The 21,825-nt window shown below is 44.7% G+C and overlaps 4 protein-coding genes across 15 annotated transcripts; 2 read left to right on the top strand and 2 right to left on the bottom strand.

The window, feature by feature from the left end:
* Window positions 1-163: 163 nt before the first annotated feature.
* LOC120455877 (BTB/POZ domain-containing protein 7) lies at window positions 164-5,533 on the top strand. Of its 5 annotated transcripts, none has more exons than XM_039642356.2 (6): window positions 164-370; window positions 1,333-1,494; window positions 1,780-1,892; window positions 1,951-2,535; window positions 2,608-5,121; window positions 5,190-5,533. In XM_039642356.2, exons 4-6 carry the CDS (start codon window positions 2,113-2,115, stop codon window positions 5,331-5,333), a joined length of 3,081 nt encoding a protein of 1,026 aa, XP_039498290.1. In that variant the 5' UTR covers window positions 164-370; window positions 1,333-1,494; window positions 1,780-1,892; window positions 1,951-2,112; the 3' UTR covers window positions 5,334-5,533. The 5 variants fall into 5 exon arrangements, with proteins under 5 accessions (XP_039498290.1, XP_039498291.1, XP_039498292.1 ...); XM_039642357.2 differs by having other exon boundaries at window positions 166-533; XM_039642358.2 differs by having other exon boundaries at window positions 166-484.
* Window positions 5,534-6,309: 776 nt separating this feature from the next.
* Window positions 6,310-16,950, bottom strand: LOC120457361 (mucin-19). 5 transcript variants are annotated; one of them, XM_039644887.2, is made up of 14 exons: window positions 16,759-16,950; window positions 14,183-15,683; window positions 13,218-14,123; window positions 12,997-13,152; window positions 12,895-12,936; window positions 12,810-12,836; window positions 11,963-12,379; window positions 10,352-11,892; window positions 10,093-10,290; window positions 9,553-10,034; window positions 9,084-9,484; window positions 8,581-9,016; window positions 8,434-8,521; window positions 6,310-8,300 (listed from the first exon to the last, which is right to left on the bottom strand). In XM_039644887.2, the coding sequence occupies exons 2-14, from the start codon at window positions 15,632-15,634 to the stop codon at window positions 7,082-7,084; spliced, it is 7,365 nt and encodes a 2,454-aa protein (XP_039500821.1). In that variant the 5' UTR covers window positions 15,635-15,683; window positions 16,759-16,950; the 3' UTR covers window positions 6,310-7,081. The 5 variants fall into 5 exon arrangements, with proteins under 5 accessions (XP_039500821.1, XP_039500819.1, XP_039500822.1 ...); XM_039644885.2 differs by having other exon boundaries at window positions 16,569-16,950; XM_039644888.2 differs by having other exon boundaries at window positions 16,853-16,946.
* A 527-nt stretch (window positions 16,951-17,477) lies between these two features.
* LOC120456456 (membrane-associated progesterone receptor component 1) lies at window positions 17,478-20,093 on the bottom strand. 4 transcript variants are annotated; one of them, XM_039643298.2, is made up of 5 exons: window positions 19,943-20,093; window positions 19,820-19,875; window positions 19,220-19,670; window positions 18,239-18,391; window positions 17,478-18,176 (listed from the first exon to the last, which is right to left on the bottom strand). In XM_039643298.2, exons 3-5 carry the CDS (start codon window positions 19,578-19,580, stop codon window positions 17,950-17,952), a joined length of 741 nt encoding a protein of 246 aa, XP_039499232.1. In that variant the 5' UTR covers window positions 19,581-19,670; window positions 19,820-19,875; window positions 19,943-20,093; the 3' UTR covers window positions 17,478-17,949. The 4 variants fall into 4 exon arrangements, with proteins under 4 accessions (XP_039499232.1, XP_039499230.1, XP_039499231.1 ...); XM_039643296.2 differs by having other exon boundaries at window positions 19,220-19,654; window positions 19,943-20,092; XM_039643297.2 differs by having other exon boundaries at window positions 19,820-20,012.
* A 475-nt stretch (window positions 20,094-20,568) lies between these two features.
* Window positions 20,569-21,523, top strand: LOC120456981 (putative ribosome-binding factor A, mitochondrial). The gene has a single exon (XM_039644130.1). The coding sequence runs from the start codon at window positions 20,646-20,648 to the stop codon at window positions 21,459-21,461; it is 816 nt and encodes a 271-aa protein (XP_039500064.1). The 5' UTR covers window positions 20,569-20,645; the 3' UTR covers window positions 21,462-21,523.
* Window positions 21,524-21,825: the final 302 nt, after the last annotated feature.

Here is a 21,825-nt window from a genome sequence, read left to right on the forward strand (position 1 = left end):
AAAATAATGTTTTCTTGTCTATTCATATTTACTTGCTTGGGTACTCAACAATTATCACTCTTAAATGTATAATTTTAACAGCACTTTAATATTATATCGTTATCGATATTTAATAGCTTGCTAGAATGCCTCTTCGATAAATTTTCTCAAACGGGCACACTAATTTTCAGAACATTTTAATACTGGCATGTAAATAAAATAATCAATTGATGAAACCCTAAAATAAAATGTGAATTATTCAACATGCAGTAGAAAGAAACGAACATAAACCAACAAAAGAGTTAAAGACTTTTGGTTCCTGCTGAATGTGGATGAAAGTAATTGAGTGAAAACGACATAACTTGTGTAAAACTGACGGGGCGAACAAAGAGTATGTTTTCCGTGTGAATTTAACGATTGTGTTGTGTATGGTACACATTTTCCCCAACGAAATATAATGAAACATAAATGCATCGCGTTAAATCATCTTGAGTTCACATCTTACGTATGTGCAGAGTGAAGACAAATCTGTATACATATTGGTATATAAATATGTATGTATGTTGGATATATACATATGCATGTGCGGACGCTTTAATAATTAATATTTATAAACGGTGGCAAAACATTGCGAATATCCTTCTTAACATTAGAATACATCTTAATGGATTTTAATACGAAATGTACACATGAATAGAAATTTTAATAGATGTTCAGTTGCACATGTGCAACAGTGCGTTTCTCTATACATATTGCCCATCTATTTTGGTATATATACATTTAACATTGCAATGTTGTTCATGAATGAGTTATGAAAAGTATATTCCAGTTCAAATAACGGTTATAGTGCTGAAAAAACTCTTGTAAGAATGTGTATTTGGCTGCAGATGTGAACTGTTTATATATACATGTGTATGTACATATGGCACTGTCGTATTGGCAATTTCGTGTGTGTACATAGAGTGTATGTATGTGTGTGTTTTGTGGATTTAAGAGAAACGAAATATTAGAATGTAAAGTGCTCCCTTTTTATGGTTTCAAATGTGTAACAGTGGAAGTTTGTAAAAAAAAAATAAATAATATTGTTAGTTTTTTTAATAACTTTGTTCACAATGCAAATTTATTTGTTGCAACAGCTTTAAAATTAGATTTTCTTATTTTTCCAAGTGGGAATGTCCCATTTAGTTCCATCTATATACATACATACATATGTGGGTCAATGTAGCACCTACTCAAAAAATCTATGTGTGTACATAATATAACGGTCGCTCTTTTCGTTGTTTATTTTGTCGATGTTACCATGTATGTGTACAAACGTGTGCTAATTTATTTTTTTAAAATAATTTCCTTCAGGTTACCAGCCTTATTTAGGCTCGAACCAATTTTTCAAGGCTAAACTTTCTGGCAAACATGAATAACTTTTGGGGGCTATAGGATTTTTAGCTGGCCAATCGGTTGGCTCCTGGTCAAAAACTGTAAACAATTGGATTTCGAAGACTGAATGCAATAGCACAGGTATGTACTAACTATTTACGTAAATTATGGGAACAACTGAAAATACCACAAATTCTTTCTCTGACATTTTCGCGTTTGAGGGGGCGGAAAAGGCGTGGTCAGAACTTGAAACAACTGTTATCTGCATTTCGGAAGTTCTCATTTGATTTTTGATAACACAACAAAATGTTAAGAAGCTTAGCATTGGGGGCCTTATAAAGCTTGATATTAGAACGTTGTTAGTTATAGTATTGTTTTTCTATTTTCTTCAAAATTAATTACAAGTTTGTTTCTTTTCAATTTCAGATAGATCTGTCGGGTGTCATCATGTTCACGAGAAAATACCTTTTGGCTAAGGGTTCCAGGCGTTCCCAAAAGCAGAATTTATAAAATGCTGAAAGAATCCTTGCACAAAATAGGTAACATACAAATAAATTTTCTTATTGCTATATTTTATTACATACATTCCCTTTTCAGAACCAGGTTGTTAATAACGGGCTGCTACAAACCGTATATACAGGCATTAGAAGCATGAATTTGAAAGATATTATCCACTGTGCATGTCCTGCATAGAAGCACCTACACAAAGTACCGCAGACAATTTAGTATTGGGCATCTGAACCTGGCACTACACTCAAAATGGGAGCCAACACGTCGAGCAGCAGCTATCCCACGGTGGCCTCTTCGGGCAGCGGAGCTAATAGCAATGCCAGCAACTCGAATGGAAACCTATCCGCTATGCCCCCGGGCATGGGGGAGATGCCAGGTGGCGGAGGAGGATGTTCGGGTGCTTTCGGCAGCAGTAGTAGCTGTGGCCCCAGTGGGAATGCAGGTGCAACTCCGGGCATTGTCATCAATGGAGCCCATTACCATCGGGATCAGCGGAGGAAGCGTGCCACTGGCTTTGCCACACTCAAACGCAAGTTCATACGCCGACGGCGCTCCTCGAAAGCCTGTGATCACGCTCGCGTCCTGCGCGACTTTGTGTCCGATTGGGCACCCGTGGAACTGGCAGCTCTCTGCGAGGAGTTCGAGGCATTGTCGGCTCTGAGGGATTTGTCGGTTAGCAATACGAAAATCTAAGAATATGTAAGCCCATGTTAACCACCTTCCTTTCAATCAATCCAATTACAGGTGCAAGCTGAACTGGCACGACCGCCGGCGGCAACGTTTAAGCAGGACCTGGCTGCCATCTATGAGAAAAATTTGTGCACCGATTGTGATCTGGTCTTTCGTGGAACGATATTCTCGGTCCACCGTGCAATATTATCGGCACGCTGTGTATATTTTCGGGACCTGCTGGCAGGATGTCCTGGTTTCGGAGCGCGTATATGTCTCGAACTACCCACATCCCCCATTGATGTACAACTCTTCTCGTCACTTTTGCGCTACCTATACACTGGTGATCTGTGCCCACATGATCCTAACATTGACATTACTCTATTGCGGCAATTGGGCAAGGATTTCGGTACTCCGAATCCACTGGAGCACGATCTGCGCTATCTGCTGGAAACAGGTGATTATGCTGACGCAGCGCTCGTCTTCACGGCAGATGGAAGCAACGACTATCTGCGACAAGACTCGGGTACCTCGGAGTACGGCTTCCGGCCGAAGATCGAACTACCTTGCCATAAAGCGATATTGAGCGCGCGGTCACCATTCTTTCGCAATCTAATTGCGCGACGCACACGCAACATGGACGAGTACGTGGAGCGCTCGTTGCACGTGCCCACTCGCATTGTATTGGACGAAACTGTTATACCAAAAAGATATGCACGGGTATTGCTGCAGGCCATCTACCTGGACTCGGTGGACTTGTCATTGATTTTGCGTGGCGTGGGATCCGGCACCTCGGCCGGTTCGCTTGGCGAAGTGCATGCGCTGACCAACACCGGTCGGGTGCGACCAACAACTCTGGAGGAGGCCATGGAGTTATATCAGATCGGTCGATTTCTGGAGCTGGATATATTGGCTCAGGGCTGTGAGGATTTGATTCTGGAATGGCTGTCCATTGACACGCTACCCATAGTCCTGAAGTGGGGCTGCCAGCCCCATGGATCCGCATGGGTCTTTCGTCAAGCTTGTCAGTATTTACGCGAGGAATTCGCAGCTGTTAGCTCCTCGCCGGTGTTGCACCAACTCGATAAATCTCAGTTAATACACATTCTGCATAGTAACTTTCTACAAGCATCCGAACTGGAGGTGCTGCAGGCCGTTCTCAAATGGGGCGAGCAGGAGCTGATTCGCCGCATGGAGGATAGGGAGCCCAACTTGCTGTCGCACACAGCCCACTCAGTGGCACGCAAGGGTGTAAAGAAACGCGACCTGAGTGATATAGAATTACGCGAGATACTCTCGGAACTGTTGCCGCTGGTGCGCATGGATCATGTCCTGCCGCCACACTGTGAGGTCCTTTGCCAGGCGATTCGGCGGGGACTCGTCAGCACACCACCTTCGCATATGATCGGCGATGATCGGGAGAACTTACGTATCAATGCCTGGATTCGCGGCGGTAAGAATCAGGGCCTATACGTGCGGCCCCGTCTATTTATGCCCTATTTCGAGGAGGTGAAGGCGCTCTTGGAGGATCGCATGTCGTCGTCACACCATCAGGTTGAGCTAATGCGTATGCGCCGGTGTCGACATCCTCCCGATATTCCGGATACCCTCTACATGGTGTCGCATATGAATTCAAAGGCGAATAGTGATCTGAGCACAGTAGAAAACCGTAGTACTGACGGAAATGTTGATATATTAGTAGGCGCCGCTGTAATTCCACCACCGGACAACCAAACGCTGCTGGCCATGCGCAAGCGGGAGCACAAGCTGCGCCAGTCACCCATGTGCCAGCGGGCATTGCTGCTGCCGCTCTCCTCCAAGAGTGAGATCGATCGGCAGATTCGGCTGCGGGTTGTCAGGGAATTCAATCTGCCCGACGAGGTGTCCGACCTACTGGAAATCGCCCTGCAAACCAATCCGGGTCGGAATGAGAGCCACGCCGAGGAGACAAGTGCATCGGTCTCGCAGAAAGATGACTCCTTGTTGGAGGATGAGGATCAAAGTCCGCCACCCTCGCCGGCGGCCACTTGCTCAGTGTCGCGACACACCACCGTTGCATCGTCGTTCTTATCGCCCATGGGCTCATCCGTGGCGTCTTGCGGCACCGACGCCGCTCACCCGTGCTACAGTCGTAATCTCACCTTCCCACGCCACCACTCGAATGGCCTGATCGGAGTGGCCAATGCATTTGGCTCCAGCTCTGGCCCGACGCTGCAGTGCAGCTACTCGCGCCTCTCGTCATCGGTGCACCAGCGCAACGACCTACCAGCCCTCATCACCGAGGGCGACTTTCGATTCCCGCATGGCAATGGCCTGGGATTGGACATGGGCGCCGAGGGCGGTGCCTGCGGTCTGGACACGGCCAACAGCCATCTGTCCGAAATGATGCCGGATGTGGCGATGGCCACCGCCTCGCTGGGCCAGCTTCACTTGACAAATAATGGAGCTGGATGCGCCGGCAACATTGGCGGACGCGCAGTGAGCAGCAATAACGACATGTCCGAGAGCTTGCAGTTAGATTTAGGCGATGGCCCGAGCCCTCATATAATTGGAAGTGCTGTCGGTTCCATGACTCTACGAAATATACAGGTTAGTTATCACTCTTTGTATGGATGGATGTTTTATAGTAAATTCTAATTGATTGAATTGTTTTACAGCATCAACTGCCAACAAATAACTATCACCACTTTATGCAGCGTTCGAATTCGCCATTTGAGATCCTGCGGCAAGGACAACCATCGCCAACATCACATCCACAACATTCCGGGACATACAATTCTGGACCACCAAGGTTTTTATAGAGATTTCGAGTGGCCCCCGATCATGGGCATTATTTTAGCATGCCTTTCTGAATAAAAAAAATCCGATACAATTAAAACTAAAAATCTAGATAAATAAAACAAACTACTAAATAAATGTCAAAACGATACCCCTTTCCGATGATCTATCAATATATATTATAAGCTGGACTAAGATGAAAATATACAATTTTCCTCCAAAATGTTCTTATAAATTGGAATTTCGCTGTCGTTATTAAAGATATGTGATTCTAGTTGGAATCCAGCGTTTGCTACGAAATTTATACTCTTGAATAACTAACAGTCCAACTGTCGATTCTAATTGGAGAAAACTTAAGGTTTTCAGGGTGGGGGGATTTTCAAATTTTTGAAATGAAGAGGTAAGTTTAATGATACATGCGAATGATATCGAATCAAAATGGGTTTTCCCTTTCTGATTTCTCACTTATGCAGATTACTTACATACATCGGGAAAATGCTTTCCCAGTTCTGAAAAAGAGCGAGAGGCCAATCGTCGAGTGAATATGTATTTTTTTCAAAGGTTTATTTGTTGAAAAGTTCAAAAGGATAAGCAAAATCCATATGCCATCATGACCTTCATTAAACTTGTACCTCTCCGTATCGATTGTCCTGCTGACTTTATTGATTTGTTGCCAGCTCAAAACTTAGTCTCCTTTCAACCATTGTTCTATCAGCAATATGGCTAGGAACCCAGAAGGTCGAACACCCACCCATATGTACATGCATGTATATCATTCCACGTACAGGTGCATTCTCAGACCAAGATATCTTATGGATTATAATCACGTAGTAACCATTAACATACGATTTCGATGTGCTGAACTGCGACGTGTTTTATATAGAATCCATGAAGGTTCCTCCATATGGGCAGCTGATCCGTTGCACGTGAGATAGTTAGGATAAAGTATAAGGCTTTATATCTCGAGGTTAGCCAAAGGTTAGCATTGAAAGACATAGGTTGTTTCTTTGTAATGATTCTATTTTTAGTTTTATCAATTTTTACATAAATTGCATATATGATAATTAGTCCTTAAACACGTAATGCACAAAGGGAATGAAGCTGTCACTGATATACATAGAGTTATGTATCATGTGCATGATAGTTTGGATTCCATAGGCTGCATGTTGATGTCATATAACTATGAGAGTTCTTTGTATATGTGTATATGTACAATCAAATTATAATTAGTTTCTTGCTCAACATGTCTCTTGGCTGTTTTCTTAAGCTTATATTATACAAATAATACAAATAGACTTAAACTAAATACGCGAACCTAAAGTTACATTTATGCTTGTAATTTGTATTTATTAAAAATAAGTAAAGTTCGTATTACTTATGTGACGTTTCAACGCGCGACCATATTAAGATCGAGGAAAGTATTTTGCCAATGTGGGACTCAGTGCTTAGGTTGAATGCTAGGTCTGAAGTATAAGGAAGTCTTAACCTCTTTTAATTTGATTTTTGTTTGCCACAAACATCTGCATTTGCATCTGCATCTACATCTTCATCGATCTCCTCACGCTACAAATTAATGTGTGTTTTCAAGAATTATAGTTTACAAAAGCGTTGCGCTTCATTTATTGGTGTTCTCTCAGGCTCAAAATGATGCTGGGAGGAGGTAATTAGGATGGGACTCTGCGTTTCATGACATTTTGGTGGAGGTGATCGAAATTTTGAAAATTTCTTTGTCTTATTCGCTTCTAGAATTGTGTTAGTAACGTTTTGCCTATCATCGACTTGGCGCCACTGATGACACTGGAGATATTCCGATTACACCACCAGGTACTGAACTTAGGCCAACACCAGCATTCGACACAATGCCCATCGTGTGGTCCGCCTCCTTCTTGGCGGTGACAGACTGCTGGCCCATCGAATCGACGCTAATCATGTGCTGAACTGGAATGCTTCCTGGTGCCGGAGGCCCTGAGTTCTTTACCATCCCGCCACTAGACATCTGCTGCTGTTGCTGCTGATTTGGCGGTCCGGGCTGCTGCACTCCCGATGACACTATCTGTAACCGGTGATGCGGCGGCGGAGGCCCCAAGGAGCCAACTGAAGGCGGAATGGGACTTGGCTCCTTGCTGCGCAAATGAGCTGCCGATTGTGCTGCATAGATATTTATCGCCTTTTGCCTTTCCTCGGCCTCGTGACGCAGGGCAGCCTCCATGATGGGGTTGTAGCGGAGAATGGGATAGGGATCGCGATACGGATCTATTCCCCAACCAGGAGGCGCTGGTGCACCGAAGTGCGTGATGGGCCCACCGACACTCAGTGTGGGCGGCATCATGGTACGCGTCAGGTGTGAGGGTGGAGGTGGCAATCCATGTCGACTGGCTGCCATAAAGTTGGCATGATGATGGTGTGCCGCTGCCGCAGCTGCGTTTGCTTGTGCAGCGGCCAGAGAGGAGGAATGGTAGCGCGGATCACCAACGCCGACTGCCGCGGCTGAAGCTCGCAATAGCATTACATCCTGCTCGTCCTTTGTGCGCGGATGCTCCTCCTTGATTCGAATCTCCGTGTTAAGCTCGCCCACGTTTCGATGTGGAGAACGGTCACGAACGGGCGCCGACGCAGCAGCCGCAGCTTGGACTGCTGCCTGTTTGTTGCTCTCGTTTATCCGCTGCTGTTGCAACATCCGCTCGCGCTCCATTTCCCGGCGCTCGATTTCCCTTCGCTCGCGCTCCCGCTCCTTTCGATCACGTTCTCGTTCCCGCTCCCGTTCCTGTTGTTCGCGTTTCAGTTTCTCCTCCTTCTCCTTCCTTTCCCGCTCCTCGCGTTCGCGCCGCTGACGGTCCCGCTCCCGCTGCTCACGATCCCGCAGTTCCCGCTCACGTTCCTCCGCCTCGCGGCGTGCATTGTCCAGACCAGGATCGGACTTCACCGGCCAGTTGGGGGACGCCGCGGCGGAGGAAGGATGATAAGCGACACTCCGTTGCATGGCATTTGTTCTAAAAGTAAATGAAATGCGTATTAGAATCTAATGCTAACTCCACACATAAGCGCAATCCGAAAAGTTCTTAAACATGCTTGGGATCTTTTGATGACCTAATCATAAATATGCAAACTATTTAGTTTATTTACCTCCACGAGTCCAAGTGGCCACCGAAATGCGTTAGCCCTGTGAATCCAAACGGTGTCACATAGCGTCCAAATGGAGACACTGCGGTTCCTGTTAACAAATGATTTATATATCTGACGCGTTGGATTATTGCCAATTGTTGCACTTACCAATATGACTAGGAGGCGCTCCAATGAAACTCGCAGCCAGGGGAGAAGTTTCAAAAGCTAAGCGACCCGGCAGACCACCTGGAAATGCTGCTGATGGCGGCATTTCACTCGCACGATGCAGAATATGCTGTGGCGTCGTACTCATGCCAAGAGTTGGAGTCGTCTTCATGCCAAGCACTGAGGCTGGACCATTGGACACAAGGACGCCACCTCCGATCGCCGGAATAGCTGCCACATTGTTCACTGGAGTGCTGGCTCCGCTGGCCATACCACCACCACCTCCACTGATCATGTTACCAGGAGGAATCGGTGCATTAATCGATCCTGCGTTCGATGACGCCGTAGGAAATCCTGGCTTCTCCGGGCTTTGCTTGTTTTGGTGGTAGTAGATTTCCCACGCAATACGAACGTGCATGGCATTCCAACGACCAGTTTTCTGTTATGAAAATGAGGAAAATGTTTACATATTTAAAAGCTCGAATGTGGTGGGCATCAACTCTTACCTTTGGAGCAAAGGATGTTAAGTGGTTGGGGGGCATGAACGGCGTCGGGCCCCCGAGGCCACTGTGTAAAAGGCCTGTTGAGGTGTATCCAGTGTAGCCTCCTGGCGGCAATCCCATGCCAGTGCGATAGAACTGAGGATCGACGGACGAGATTTTAGAAATATCTTTGAATAGTGGCGGGGGAAAAATTTGTCCAGCACTCGGTTGCACAGCAGTTAGGGGAGTTGATGAAGCCGATACTGGTGGAAGCAACTGCGGATGCTGATGCAGATGTGGGTGCTGTTGATGCTGGAGATCAGTTCGTAAATATGTTGATGATGGCGGTGTGGGGGTAACAGCCAAGCCAGATCTATCCAGAAATCGACTATCTAGCTCGCGCCGCAGCAAATCAGCTTGATCATCTGCGAAAATAATGACATGATACATTCAATGGTCGCGCCCCGTTTAGTGCAAATTGTGAGCAACATACTTTTACTTGGCTGAAAAAGCGATTCTGCAGAAAAGGGATGCGGCGTGTTTGTTACTGGGTTTGATATAGCCGCAACCGTGGGCTGCGTTATAGATGAGGCCGTGGTCGTAGTGGCTCCTGCCGTCGTCACAATACTGCTCATCGAATGCGACACTGTTGGAAATTGCGTAGCTGAGGAGCTGATGATGGCCGCGGAAGAAGTAGCTGGCGATGGGGAGGATGGTGGCGGCGCTAAAGGTGTTGGGAAGTATGATGACGAAGACTGAAAAGAGGGATTTGTTGCAGACACGTGAATACCAGCGGTTGCAGGGATGGATAATGGTGATATGGCATTGCAAGAACTTCTCGCTGTCGATGCCGCATTCACCATGCCAATTCCCATGCTTGTGCAGTTGGAGAGCGGAGGAGTCGGACGGGCACTTCCACTCGATACTATGGGCGTGGAGGGAGCACATGTCGTCACCACTGCGTTGGCAGGAGAGCTGCACAAAGGAGGTCACGTTAGTTTGATGTATAGCGAAATGAATATTTGATTATTACTTCAACCACAGTGCTGCCTTTGATGAGTATGAGGAGAGATTTCCCAGTCCTGGCGGCATTGAAGAACTTGACGACAATACTGGGGTACCTGTACCTCCATATTGACCTGGGGCGATACCACAAAATGACGATCCCAGGCCAATGCCTTGGGATGCGCCAGGCAACATTGTTGACGCACCATGCGACCTGATATTTGTACTGCAACCGAAAAGATTGGTTTTAACCCTGCATATCATTATTTGTATCGATTACCGCTCACCTGTAACTGGAATCCCGATCTTTATTGCAAGGACTCTCTCCTTTGGGGGAAATAACCTTCTGGATCACAGATGATGATAATGTAGATGGAGATGACGAGCTCGACGTGACCGCTGTCGTCAAACTTTGCACAGCAAGAACCGAGGGTGTAAAGTTGGAGGCAGCAGCAGATGGGGGCGCAGATGCAGATGCAGAAGCAGATGAGTATAGTGTACTTCCGCAGCGAACCAATGGCTGATTCTGCGATGACATTGGGTGCGTGGTCAGCAAATGGGACACAGACGAGAAGTTACCGCTCTGCGAGAGCATCTGCGTTGACTGGGGGAAATGCGGTTGGGGAGCAGCCGAGGTTGACAGCGAGGTAACCGCCAGTGTAGAGAGTCCAGAGTTCGGAGTGCTCGTCCCAGCTGCCGCAGAGGAGAATGCACCTGAAGCGTAGACAGGCACATGATGGGAATGAGATATATGTGGATTGCTCAACGAAATGGCAGTCGAGTTCGCCGTAGGTACCACCGACACAACGGGCTGCGATGCGCCGCTAGAAATTGCACTGCTATTATTAAGTGGCGTGATGGATCGCAGGGTCGGTGCCATGGAGACACTTATTCCAATATTGGATGGTGTTGACTTCAAGGATGCTGGCGATTCTCGACTGTTGCGACTATCCGAGCTGCGATGTTGTGTGGGCGGTAGGTTGGACGGGGCAACCGGCAATACTGGAGGCAGGTACGACCCGTGTGTAAGGCCGCTATATGGAGTGTAGAGGGGGTAATTCGTATATGGAGCTCGGTATGGCGGGGCCTGGATGATCATGGGCACGCCAGTGGCCACATGAGAAATGGGAGCGGGCGGTGCTCCAGGAAAAAGCAGTGGAGAGCCTGTGCCCACAATGGCATTGCCGCCAGCGCCAAAAACCACCTTACCCATACCGGAAGTTGCCGTCGTTCCACCAGGAATTCCAACATAGTTTGTGTTTATCGAGATGGATGTGGAGACCGGTGGCACTAATTTATTGGCTGCGCTGGGCGAGACGCGTGGCAACGCACTTGTTGTTACGGACGACGTTGCAATGGTAGCAGGCGGCGGATAAACACTAAGGAAGCCATTGACTATGGGATTGGGAGGTGAGGACGTTGGTACCGAATTACTTTTCGCAATCTCTGAAGTGCTCGACAATCCCACCGACGGCAATTGTCCCTGGCCATTGGAACTTCCATTGTTGCTGTTGCTGTTGCCGTTACCACGTGTAAAGCTATCGTTTGATTTTATACTGCTGTTGGCTAGAATCACACTCGATGCCGAACTTAGTATTGATAATCCGGCAGCATTCGGTGCTGCAATGTGTGCGCTGAATGGACTGCTTAGTGTAACTGCAGCCGGCGATGGCGCAGAAGATAGTAATGGAACAATTGACCGTTGCACCCCCGATGGCAATCCGTTTGAAACAGTTGCCTTGCTGTTGAAAATAATCTTTTGATCGATGTCAGATGCAACTGTTGACGCAATTTTCTCATTTCCAGCTGATATTCCAACGTTGGGAAACTGTCAGAAGATAAATACAACAATTAGATGCCACTTCAAATTGGCTAGCCGACATCGACATCTAACTTACTTGCACTGACGAAACCGATGGCGGAGCACACAAGCTGGGATAGAGCGCCTTATCGGGCGAGGATTTCTGCAGCACACCCAGCTCTCTATTCCCAGGATCGCCCACGCTGGCCGCAGGTGGTGGAACCGGAGCACCAGCATGGATCACCTTGGCCTGCGCACTCTCCGATGCACTCTTAATGTTTAAAGCTTTACTTGGATCGCTCTCCGGAATTCCCGCAGACACTGTGCCCATCGACGGCGCAAAAGGTACTCCGGCAAATGCGCCATTATCCCTATCTCCGCACGCCGCACTCTTTTTCTTGAGGTGTGGCAGGTCGGATAACTTGCGGGAAGTCGCTCGATCCTGACACGAAGAAGCATTTGAAACGTTCATGGGCGTTGTGGGGTTGTCAATATCAAATATTTGTTCAGAATTCTGCAAGTACAAAAGTTATTTTCATTTAATACGGGTCAAAGTAGATTTACGCACAAGTTAAAAACTAAATTTATACCCTAAGTGTAAATTAACCTTTATATTTATAGTAAAAATTAAATAGACCCATAGTGGAATGTTCTGTAAATATTTTCATAGTGTTCTATGCTTGTTTGCTATTTCTTGTGAACTGAGAAAGAATGAGATAGAAGATAATTATATGATAATAATGAATGTCCTTTCTAGGCATTAGACGATGCTTATTTTGATGCCCAATTTAGGGCAAATTAAAACCTATCTCCTGACTTTTAAGGTCATGATTAAACCATAATTATAAATAAAACATAGATCATATATGGGTCCTAGTGCAAGTGTGATGCACCCGAAGTACAATATTCCCTAGTATAAATACGAGTTAACAAGCAGGACATACCTTTTTATCATTGCTGACATTATCACACTGTAAAGAAAAGTATGTTAGAATACATATTCGGAAAAAAAGGTTGCCATATGCTTACGATATTATTTCCTTTGCTGTTGCTGCTACAATTGGTTGAAGCCTGTATACGAAGAAAGTGCGTTTAAACAAAATATTTTGCAGTGAAGAAATGGATTCTTACATCATTCAAAAGATCACTTTGCTCGATTTCTTTCTTTATGCTGCTGCTGCTGGCCCCAAAGGATTGCGCTGAAGCATTGGCTAACTCCTGGATCTCCAGAGAGCGGCAGGCCGCAGATGTCGTCACGGTTTCAATGTTCTCCAAACCAATCGACTTCTAGTGAAAGGGTGGTAAAGATAATTATTAGTAAATAACATTTTATCGGACAGTTGAAGACTCACCTTTGGGACCTGTGCTGATTGCGAGCCCAGTTTGCAGACACCCAGGTGATTGCTGTTTGCGTTTGCAGCGGCATTAAGATCACTTGATATTAGATTATTGAGCTGGTGCGAGGGCAGCGGTTTTGTCACATGCAATTGGTCAATAGTGTTACTCGTGGCGGGGGAATTGTGAGATTTTTTGGTGTCGCTGCTGCCAGTACAACTGGCGTGAATTACACCAACGTCAATATGGTCATGACTATGCGATACGGCGCCACCAACGCCCAGCGATGGCAGGCTGATATCCAACATAAGTGAATCGTTGTCGTTCTCCAAAAATCTAGTACTAGTAGCACTGTTCACTTGCATTTTCGCCGCATTGCAACCACCATCCGCCTGCTGTTGCTTGGTCGATTGGTTGTTGGTGTGGTTTATTTGGTGGCTACTATTGTTAATTTGATTATCATCACTAATATTATTACTCTTAATGTTTGCGCTATTGTCCGATTGCAATTGGTCTTGCTGCTGCCCATACTCGGATCGCCAATGATCTCTGGGCTCGGTTTCCGTCTCCAGAACACTGCCCATGTTCACAGATGGCAGCAGGTAGACCACGTTGGATAAACTGCTGCTATTGCTGTTCGCATTGGGGCCATTGCTGGTGATACTGTTGTTGTTGTTGCTGCTGTTATTGTTATTATTGTTGCTGATGACATTGCCCCCACGATGAAGGGTTGGCTGCGGGTTCTCCTTCAGGTTGTTATTGTTAACGGTCAAAGTGGACAGGCTGGTGACACGCAACGGTTGCGATTGACCAGTATCTATAACCTTTGGGATTTTCATTTCCTCTATACTGTAGGTACAAGTTAGCTCGTCCAGTGCGGAAAGTCGCTTCTCCTTCCGCTTCTGTCCCAATTTGATGGCAAACTGTTGTGGAGAAAGATGTTACAATATGTTGCGTGAACGGGAATGGCATTGAAACCTACCTCAAGATCCTCGTATGTCTTAAACTCCAGTATAGCGAATCCATCGATGATTTCCTCCTCGAGCACCGGAGATCGTGGCAGCTTTCTTCGAACCGGAGGTGGTGGTCGAGGCGGTGGCTTGTCCCGTGGCAAGAGCAGTGTCGACGAGGACGAGGTCGATAGCAGATCCTCATCCAGCGACTCACCCTCGCTATCACTAGGCGTGGCCATCAGTCCCGAGTTGCACTCGGGGGAATGTGGTGGATTTAGGAGTAACGATGCAATACTATCTGTGGGCGGCAGCAGATTATTGCTGCCATTGCTGCTGCTGGTGAAGTTTCCATTTGAGTTGTTGCTATCCTCGCCCATGCTGCCAGCGCTGTTGATGTGATAGATCATGCCATTGTTGCCGGGTCCTGCCGCCGCCGATCCGTTGCCCATTGCAACCGCCGATGATCCGCCACCGACGCCGCTGTTGGGCGTGATGAGGCCACCTCCCTGGCCCCCGTTGGCCGCACTCATGGCACTGCCGACCCCCACAGAGGATCCGGCTATGAAGGTGCCACTCAGCGAGCTGGCATTGCAACGACTGTCGCGTTCCGCTTGCAAACGCTGGGCACGTTCCCTCCGGCGTTTCTGCTGGCGCTGTTGCTTGGCATTCAGACTCAGGTGAGTGCTGCTGCTGGAGGTGGTGCTGTGGCCATTGGTGTTCCCCGCAGCCACCGCTCCTGATCCCGCTCCGAAGCCAGTCTGAATCCCGGCTGTGTTAGCATTGCCTCCTCCTCCTCCTCCTCCACCCGCACTGGAATTCAGCTGGGGCATTATCGTGGATGCCGCCGCAGTCGAAGGAGACGTCGGGGATCGCGAATCTATGCCGGCTGAGGCAGAGACGGCCGCTGCGGCTGCCACAATCGAGAGTTCCGTGTCGGAGTCAAAGTCACAGACACTGGGAGCCATCGATACCGCCGAAACAGGTAGACAGGTGGGCTCCGATGTGGAGACGGGTGATGCCGGTGGAATCGCTGCAACGGCCATGGGTTTGCCGCCATCCGATGCCGACGTCGCCGTCGTCGTCGTCGTCGTTGAGGAGGTGTTAGATACAAACGATGGCCGTGCACGCGGCATGGAGCCCAGATCGGCTATATTGGCACTTGCTTGAACTAAGGCGGTCGCCGTCGGCGGAGGAAGATGCAGTACCGCCAGGGCGCCGGTCGAACTCTTGGATATACTCTGACCCACTACCGTGAGCACTGTGGACTGTGGCTGTGACTGCGACTGGGACGACTGTGAGCTGGAGTGTGAATGTGAGTGGGAGTGTGACTCGCTCTTCTCATCCTGGACTGGGACAGCGGGAACGGAGGATCCGATGTCCTGCGACGATGATATATGCTTAATTTGGGATCCTATACCATTAATACTACTGCTGCCCGACGCAGACGTCTTTGATTTAGCGCTGGCATTTGATGTGTCCATTTCTTTTGCTACGTAAAGCTTCCAGTGGATTACACTTCAGTTCCTTTTCCTTGGAAATACAAATTATCGATGACCATTATTATGTATATTGCTATCTGGACCAAACCTTTTCCAATGCATTCGGCTATGATTTTTATCTATATTTCTTGTATTTTTTTTTTCTGTTTTCTTTGAAAAGGAGGGGTTTTCTATGCCATCGATAAGGCGAAAGCTTTACAAATATTGGATTTAAGGTGCTACTACGAACGATTCAATCGCGTGTATTTTGAAAAAATCGATGCTGCGCCGACTGTTTTTATGTGATATTGTTATTTGGTGGCCACTGTGGGCTTTTTCACATTCCGACCGGTTAACATATTTGATTAGAGTCACACATTTTTGTTATAAATAATAATTGTACAAGTTGTTTTCATTTCTTTTGCTCTTTTTCTTGTGGCCGACTTCCCTATTGCGCTTTTTTCTGTACACACACACATAATATTTAATTCTGCACACTTCTTTTTACAATAAACACTTATTGTTTTTTCGGGTCAGCAGGATTGCACACAAATCGGAACAGATGTAAAATATATTGAAAAAAAAATAAATAACATAAACCCGATATAAGAATTCACCGAAAATAGTCCATATTTATTTTGTCTAGCACTTTATCATTCGTCATATACTCTTCTTCTTCTACTTCGTATTCCTCCTGCTTCTTCTTCTTCATAAAATATATGTATGCACATATACGTACGTACATGCATGCGTACATATAAATTCGTACGAGTATATGTATGTATATTTATATACGCAGGGAGGTGGTACACCAGTTCGGTTTTGCTTTTGCTGTTGCTTTTTTTTCTGTCTTTCTTTCGGCCTTTTTTTTCTCTATGCCTCTTATAGAGGCGAGAGCAGAAAGAGCAGCAGCAGCAGCAGTAGTCATCTCGCTTACACTTTTCTAATTGCGATTGCGACGATTGCCGTTGCCGTCGACATAGTGTCGTCCCTACATGTTGTGTACTCAGTAACAGACAGCGCAGCGTCGTTAGCACCAGTACACAGCACGTACATACAAAATACACAACGACAAATACGACGACGACGACGACGAATTTTTGTGAACTGTATGCGATTGTTCGTACATTTTTACATTTTCCACACACACCAAACGCACAACGAACGGCCAAAACGATCGATTGTGCATCAACGCGTTATATGCATCGATATCAAACTAACTGTCATCACGGCTATTATGTATATTTTACATAAAATCCAATATTATTTTCCGAAAATTTTGTTAACCACAAAGAACCAACATAGTCTCTCAGAGACGGACCAAATTTTCGATAACTGCAGAAAATCATTTTCAAGGGGATAACATTATGATAACTATCGAAACAGTGGACTATCTCCACTGGTGTCCGCGATTTTAGGCGTTTCACATCGATAGCAAGATGCAAATAGTTAGGCCAAAAGCAGCGATATCAATCAATCAGCTGTTTTGTCTGATTTATATGTGGAAAATAAAATCAAATAAAGCTAAAATTTCTTCAGAGTGCCAACAATGGTTTTTCAAAATGTTACAATTTCTGCCAAACATCATATCATTATATTTACATGAAATTATATTTTACATGTAGAAAATCGTAAATGCTACAGTAGTGGGAACAGTGAAACAATATGCATTCCAAAAATACTGGGAACAAATGGAATTTTTGAACCTATTCTATTAAAACGATATAAAAACCATAACTAAAATGTTGTTTAGCTCGAAATTATGATTGACCATTTAAATTGTGACTATTTAAACGAAGTTAAAAAAATGTAATTATGATCACCTCCCAATTAAAGGAAACGCTGGTTTAAGTATTTAATTTGTATTTCAAATATAGTTACATTTAAATTTATATTGCCACGAAAATGACTCCCATACCCTCACACATTGGCCTCCTCCTTAAATAATTTTATGATTTCCGTTTGTTACATTTGTATGAATATACGACTATAATATATGGAACAAGATCACATCACAACGTGAATTATAGTAACAACTATAGCTTTTGTCAAGGCTGCACTCTAAGAATAACATTCAAAAACGATTGCATCTGTTTTAAATTCTTCTGAAATGTTCATGATAAATTTAATGCCTTGATTTGTATGGTTCAAATTGGGGCGTGTTCTTTAAATGTTTTCCAAATAGGTCTTGTTCTCGGGTTTCAAGGAGCAGAGGCAGCATCAAAAGAGTCGGAAATGCTATTTAGTTTTGTTGTGTTTCTAACCGAAAATAAACTATTACAGCCACATCCAAAAGCAAAACAATAAACCCGATTTCGCTAACAGTCGGTAGAAGAAGTGGGCTGATCTTGTGCGTTGTTTCTCTTTGTTGCATTGCCTTGCAAAATGTGACTTTCTTGTTTGGTGTCATCAGTCTCAGTTTTCGACTTGGGTAGGTTCTTTCGCTCTTGTTCATCATTGTTAACATTCTCCTCGTCCTCATCATCGTCGTAGTTGGTTGGTTCCTCGCCCTTGCGCAAAAGCTTGCCAACAAGCTCATATTTTTCTAAATAACATCATAAAAACGTTAGTTACTAATGGACCAAGGCATATATACGACTTAATTACCCTTGAACTGCATTTCCCATTCGCGCACAGAGTCCATTTCCATGGGACTTAAATCGCTCAGGTCATCGTATTCATCCTTGTCGATTAAATCCACGCTAAAACTGGCCAAGTTCCGGGAGGCATCTCTTCCCGCAAAGGTTGCGTATGGCCCACCTGCAAAACAGAGCATTTTATGTTACCATCTACTCGTAGTTTGTTGGTGTCAGCAGTCTGGTCATCATGACTACGGCAGAATAGATAGAGGGATAGTACAATCAAGTGCGCAACGTTAGGGTTTTCTGCGCATCTACGTCACAAGTGTCATGCATCTTGCTCGCACGCCTTAGTTTTAGTAAGAATACTTAATGGAAAAGTGCAAGGCGTTGTTTAAATGCCACTGATTTCAGTTCAAAGACACCAACTTTGAACTTTTCCTTTAGGAATGAGGAACTATTTCCTCAAATATTAACAGTACTTAATAGGCCGACCAATCTAAAGTGGCTACGATAATAAATACTTAAAAAAAAATAACGATCATGGTGAATTATTTTTGCATTTCATGATTAACTATAATTTATTTGGAAAATACCTCGTCAACATTTGTTGGGCATTATTTAATTATTAAAATTCTGTTAGATAGTTACGTTATCTCAGAACGAAAAGTTTCTTGTTGATAAGCCGTTAATCTAAGCGCAAAAAAAATGACGAAATGTAGCAGAGATATGAGCAAATGTCGTGGAACTTCCAAGTCATATCTCCTCCCACAAAAATTAAATGCGATTAAGAAAGTTACAGTATCACGAAACCCAATAATGGTGATGTAGCATTGCAATTATAGATAGACATCGTGTGTGGATAAAAATAGTGGGATCTTCGCAATCTGGCTTATATAGACAAAGATATAATAAATACAAAGATCCCATCTTTATAATCGGCTAAATATCAATTTAAAATGTTACTTCGGAGCGGATTTAATTGAAATATTTATAATTAAGCACTCACCTGGACCGTAAAAACGCCTTCCTTTGCTAACATCGTAAACGATTCCATTGACGGCAATCAAAACGCGGCCATCCGGCTGATTTCCATCGTACTGGCGAAGCTCCTTTACGGTGAAATCGCGGCGAAGTTTGGGTAACTCCGGTTCGGATGGCTTTGCAACGCCAACGGATGGAACTTCGGTGCGATCCCGAACGATTTTATAGACCAGGAAACAGATGATGGCCAGAAGAGCGAGGTTCATTGGACTGTACAGGATTTCGCGCAGTATGTTGCCCAGAAATGAGGAATCATCGTTGTTTAGATTATTGCCGATTTCCTTGTCGTAGGCCGAGTTGGGATCTGCACCAACTTTGGATTCCATCTTGTTCGAATAGTTTATTTATTTACTTCACTGGATGTCGCTATGCACTGAATGTTACAATATTGTACATCAACCTGCGAATTGTGTATACTGTCATTGGGTTATTCGTTATCGGATTTTATGTAAAAGAGCGGTTCGGTATTCCGAAAAAAGGTAAGTGTATGTGAGCGCATTGGTAATGGATCAAAATATATGTACATATGTAATTGCAATGTAAATTCCAAAGTTTATTAGCTCACCTTTTAGACGTGCCGTTTCGTTTCGATTATTCTCATATTCCTGTGTTCAATTCTTTCTGCGCAACAATGATTTCATAAATTAATATTTTTATTGCCGAGCAGCACCGACCTTTTGCGACTTACTGTATTTACAATTTTACGTACTACCAATGAAAATTGTGACAATGATTTTAGTAGGTTAAAGGTCTTTCATTACTAAAAAGTAATCGACAGAAGCGATTGCAGCGTGTTGTCAAACACCAAATAGGTCTAACGCGGTATTCACACTAAAAATGTGCTGGGGGACCGGTGAAAAAAACGATAACTATGCAGCGTCAGTTCTCACTAGGCGGAAATTCCAGCTCTCAAACGTGTTTATATAAGGATTTTAAAGCAACTGACGTATATTCATAATTAAAGTAAATGCATGGCTTGCGTTATAGTTTAGATTATTACGCATATTATTTACAAAACATTATTTCTCTAATTGGAAGCATGGCGATGAAAGCGACTTCTGTTGGGCTTTAAATACTAAAAATTCAAAATGTTGAATTTTTAAACGAATAATTTGAGGATTATAAGGGGACTCTAAGTAATCAAAATTTGGAAATTGCTTACAATTTTGTGGATTATGGAATATGAATAAAAAGCTTTGTAACAAACGGTGAGGCAGTGCAAGCAGGCTATTCCCAAAAATAAGTTGTGCAAAATGCCGGGATTTTCTGTCCATCTCTAACGCATAATTATACCCCAGGTGCCTGGTCACACTGATGTTATTCCACATTATTATTTGCATTGTTATTTATTTTATCTAATCTAGGCAATATATTTGAGCCAACCAGACTAAATGTTAAGCATTCGCGTTTTAAGGCTACAAAATGGACACTTCGCTCTTAATAATGCATGCCAATTGGCACTTTCGCGAAACAAAAGCTCTAAAAGGTCGAATAAAGACAACGTAACGCGCCAGGGAAAAATATTCGGCTCGTTGTTTGGAAATCGGCTTAAGGGCAGCAAAAGCCATTGGTATCCATCGCCCGACGCTGGCGCATCTGGCAATCAAAAGTCACTGCACGCCTTGAAATTTGGGACCCCACACTTGAAGACAACTGCGAGTCACAACAATCGACGCATGTCCGTTCTGAACAAGTTGTTCATGACGAACATCACCGATATTCTGGCCACCGGCGCAGTTGCCGATTCTATCGTGGGACAGGGAGTGCAGATTTCATATGTCAAGATCACCAGCGACTTCTCCCGGATCAATGTCTATTGGATGGGCAAGGATGGTGGGGAGAACCAAGAGCTCGAGAACACATTGAATCGCATGAGCGGAAGACTGCAACACGAGCTGTCGCAGCTTCATCTGATGGGCGAAGTGCCAAAGATCAAGTTTGTCCGGGACAAAACGAGCACTGGTCTCCATCAGGTGCAGGAGGTTCTGTCCAAGATTGATCATCAGCATAGTTACTCTAGTTTAAATGCGGAAGTTGAAGAAAGCAATACAGAGAGTGGTCAGACTGCCGCGGATGAGGAATGGCCGGAGATGCGACAGGATTTCCTCAGTTTTAACCAAAGCTCAGTTATGGACAAGATTCTCGGCAAGATGCGCAAGTCCAAAGAGGCCTGGGTCCATCATAGGCAAAATATTGCCAAGACCTAATGTGTGTTGTATCACTTGCCTTATGTAAATAATGTTAATTATTAAAGTGTTATTTAATACAATGCAACGTTATAGTGTCGAAAATAGCGGTTGGGTCCTTAAACGTATAATCATTTTCTAGTATCGTTGGCTACGTTTGATTCTAAAAAGTGCATCATGTTGAGTGCTTCAAAATAGAGTATCGACTGCATTCGTAAATAGAGCTTTAACGGCTTATAATTGAATGTCAAAGGTCAAATCATCCCCATACTCGATTATGCTGTTGTATATCGAATGCAGTTGCTTTCAAAGCCTGCGCCTCCGTTATCGATATTATAGCAAAGACGCAGAAAAGGCGGGCATGCGCAAGAAACGAATAGTTATA

This window comes from Drosophila santomea, chromosome X, assembly GCF_016746245.2.
Source record: "Drosophila santomea strain STO CAGO 1482 chromosome X, Prin_Dsan_1.1, whole genome shotgun sequence".
Lineage (NCBI taxonomy): Eukaryota > Metazoa > Arthropoda > Insecta > Diptera > Drosophilidae > Drosophila > Drosophila santomea.

What these genes read in the sequence shown, in the direction of transcription:
- LOC120455877 (XM_039642356.2), top strand. Translation starts at nt 2,113, where the DNA reads ATGGGAGCCAACACGTCGAGCAGCAGCTATCCCACGGTGGCCTCTTCG. An exon ending in CGGCTCTGAGGGATTTGTCG is followed by an intron (nt 2,536 to 2,607) that starts GTTAGCAATACG and finishes ATCCAATTACAG; the next exon opens with GTGCAAGCTGAACTGGCACG. An exon ending in TGACTCTACGAAATATACAG is followed by an intron (nt 5,122 to 5,189) that starts GTTAGTTATCAC and finishes ATTGTTTTACAG; the next exon opens with CATCAACTGCCAACAAATAA.
- LOC120457361 (XM_039644887.2), bottom strand. Translation starts at nt 15,634, where the DNA reads ATGGACACATCAAATGCCAGCGCTAAATCAAAGACGTCTGCGTCGGGC. An exon ending in AGACATACGAGGATCTTGAG is followed by an intron (nt 14,124 to 14,182) that starts GTAGGTTTCAAT and finishes TCTCCACAACAG; the next exon opens with TTTGCCATCAAATTGGGACA. An exon ending in CATCGGTTTCGTCAGTGCAA is followed by an intron (nt 11,893 to 11,962) that starts GTAAGTTAGATG and finishes ATCTTCTGACAG; the next exon opens with TTTCCCAACGTTGGAATATC.
- LOC120456456 (XM_039643298.2), bottom strand. Translation starts at nt 19,580, where the DNA reads ATGGAATCCAAAGTTGGTGCAGATCCCAACTCGGCCTACGACAAGGAA. An exon ending in AAGGCGTTTTTACGGTCCAG is followed by an intron (nt 18,392 to 19,219) that starts GTGAGTGCTTAA and finishes TCTGTTTTGCAG; the next exon opens with GTGGGCCATACGCAACCTTT. An exon ending in ATGGGAAATGCAGTTCAAGG is followed by an intron (nt 18,177 to 18,238) that starts GTAATTAAGTCG and finishes GATGTTATTTAG; the next exon opens with AAAAATATGAGCTTGTTGGC.
- LOC120456981 (XM_039644130.1), top strand. Translation starts at nt 20,646, where the DNA reads ATGTTAAGCATTCGCGTTTTAAGGCTACAAAATGGACACTTCGCTCTT.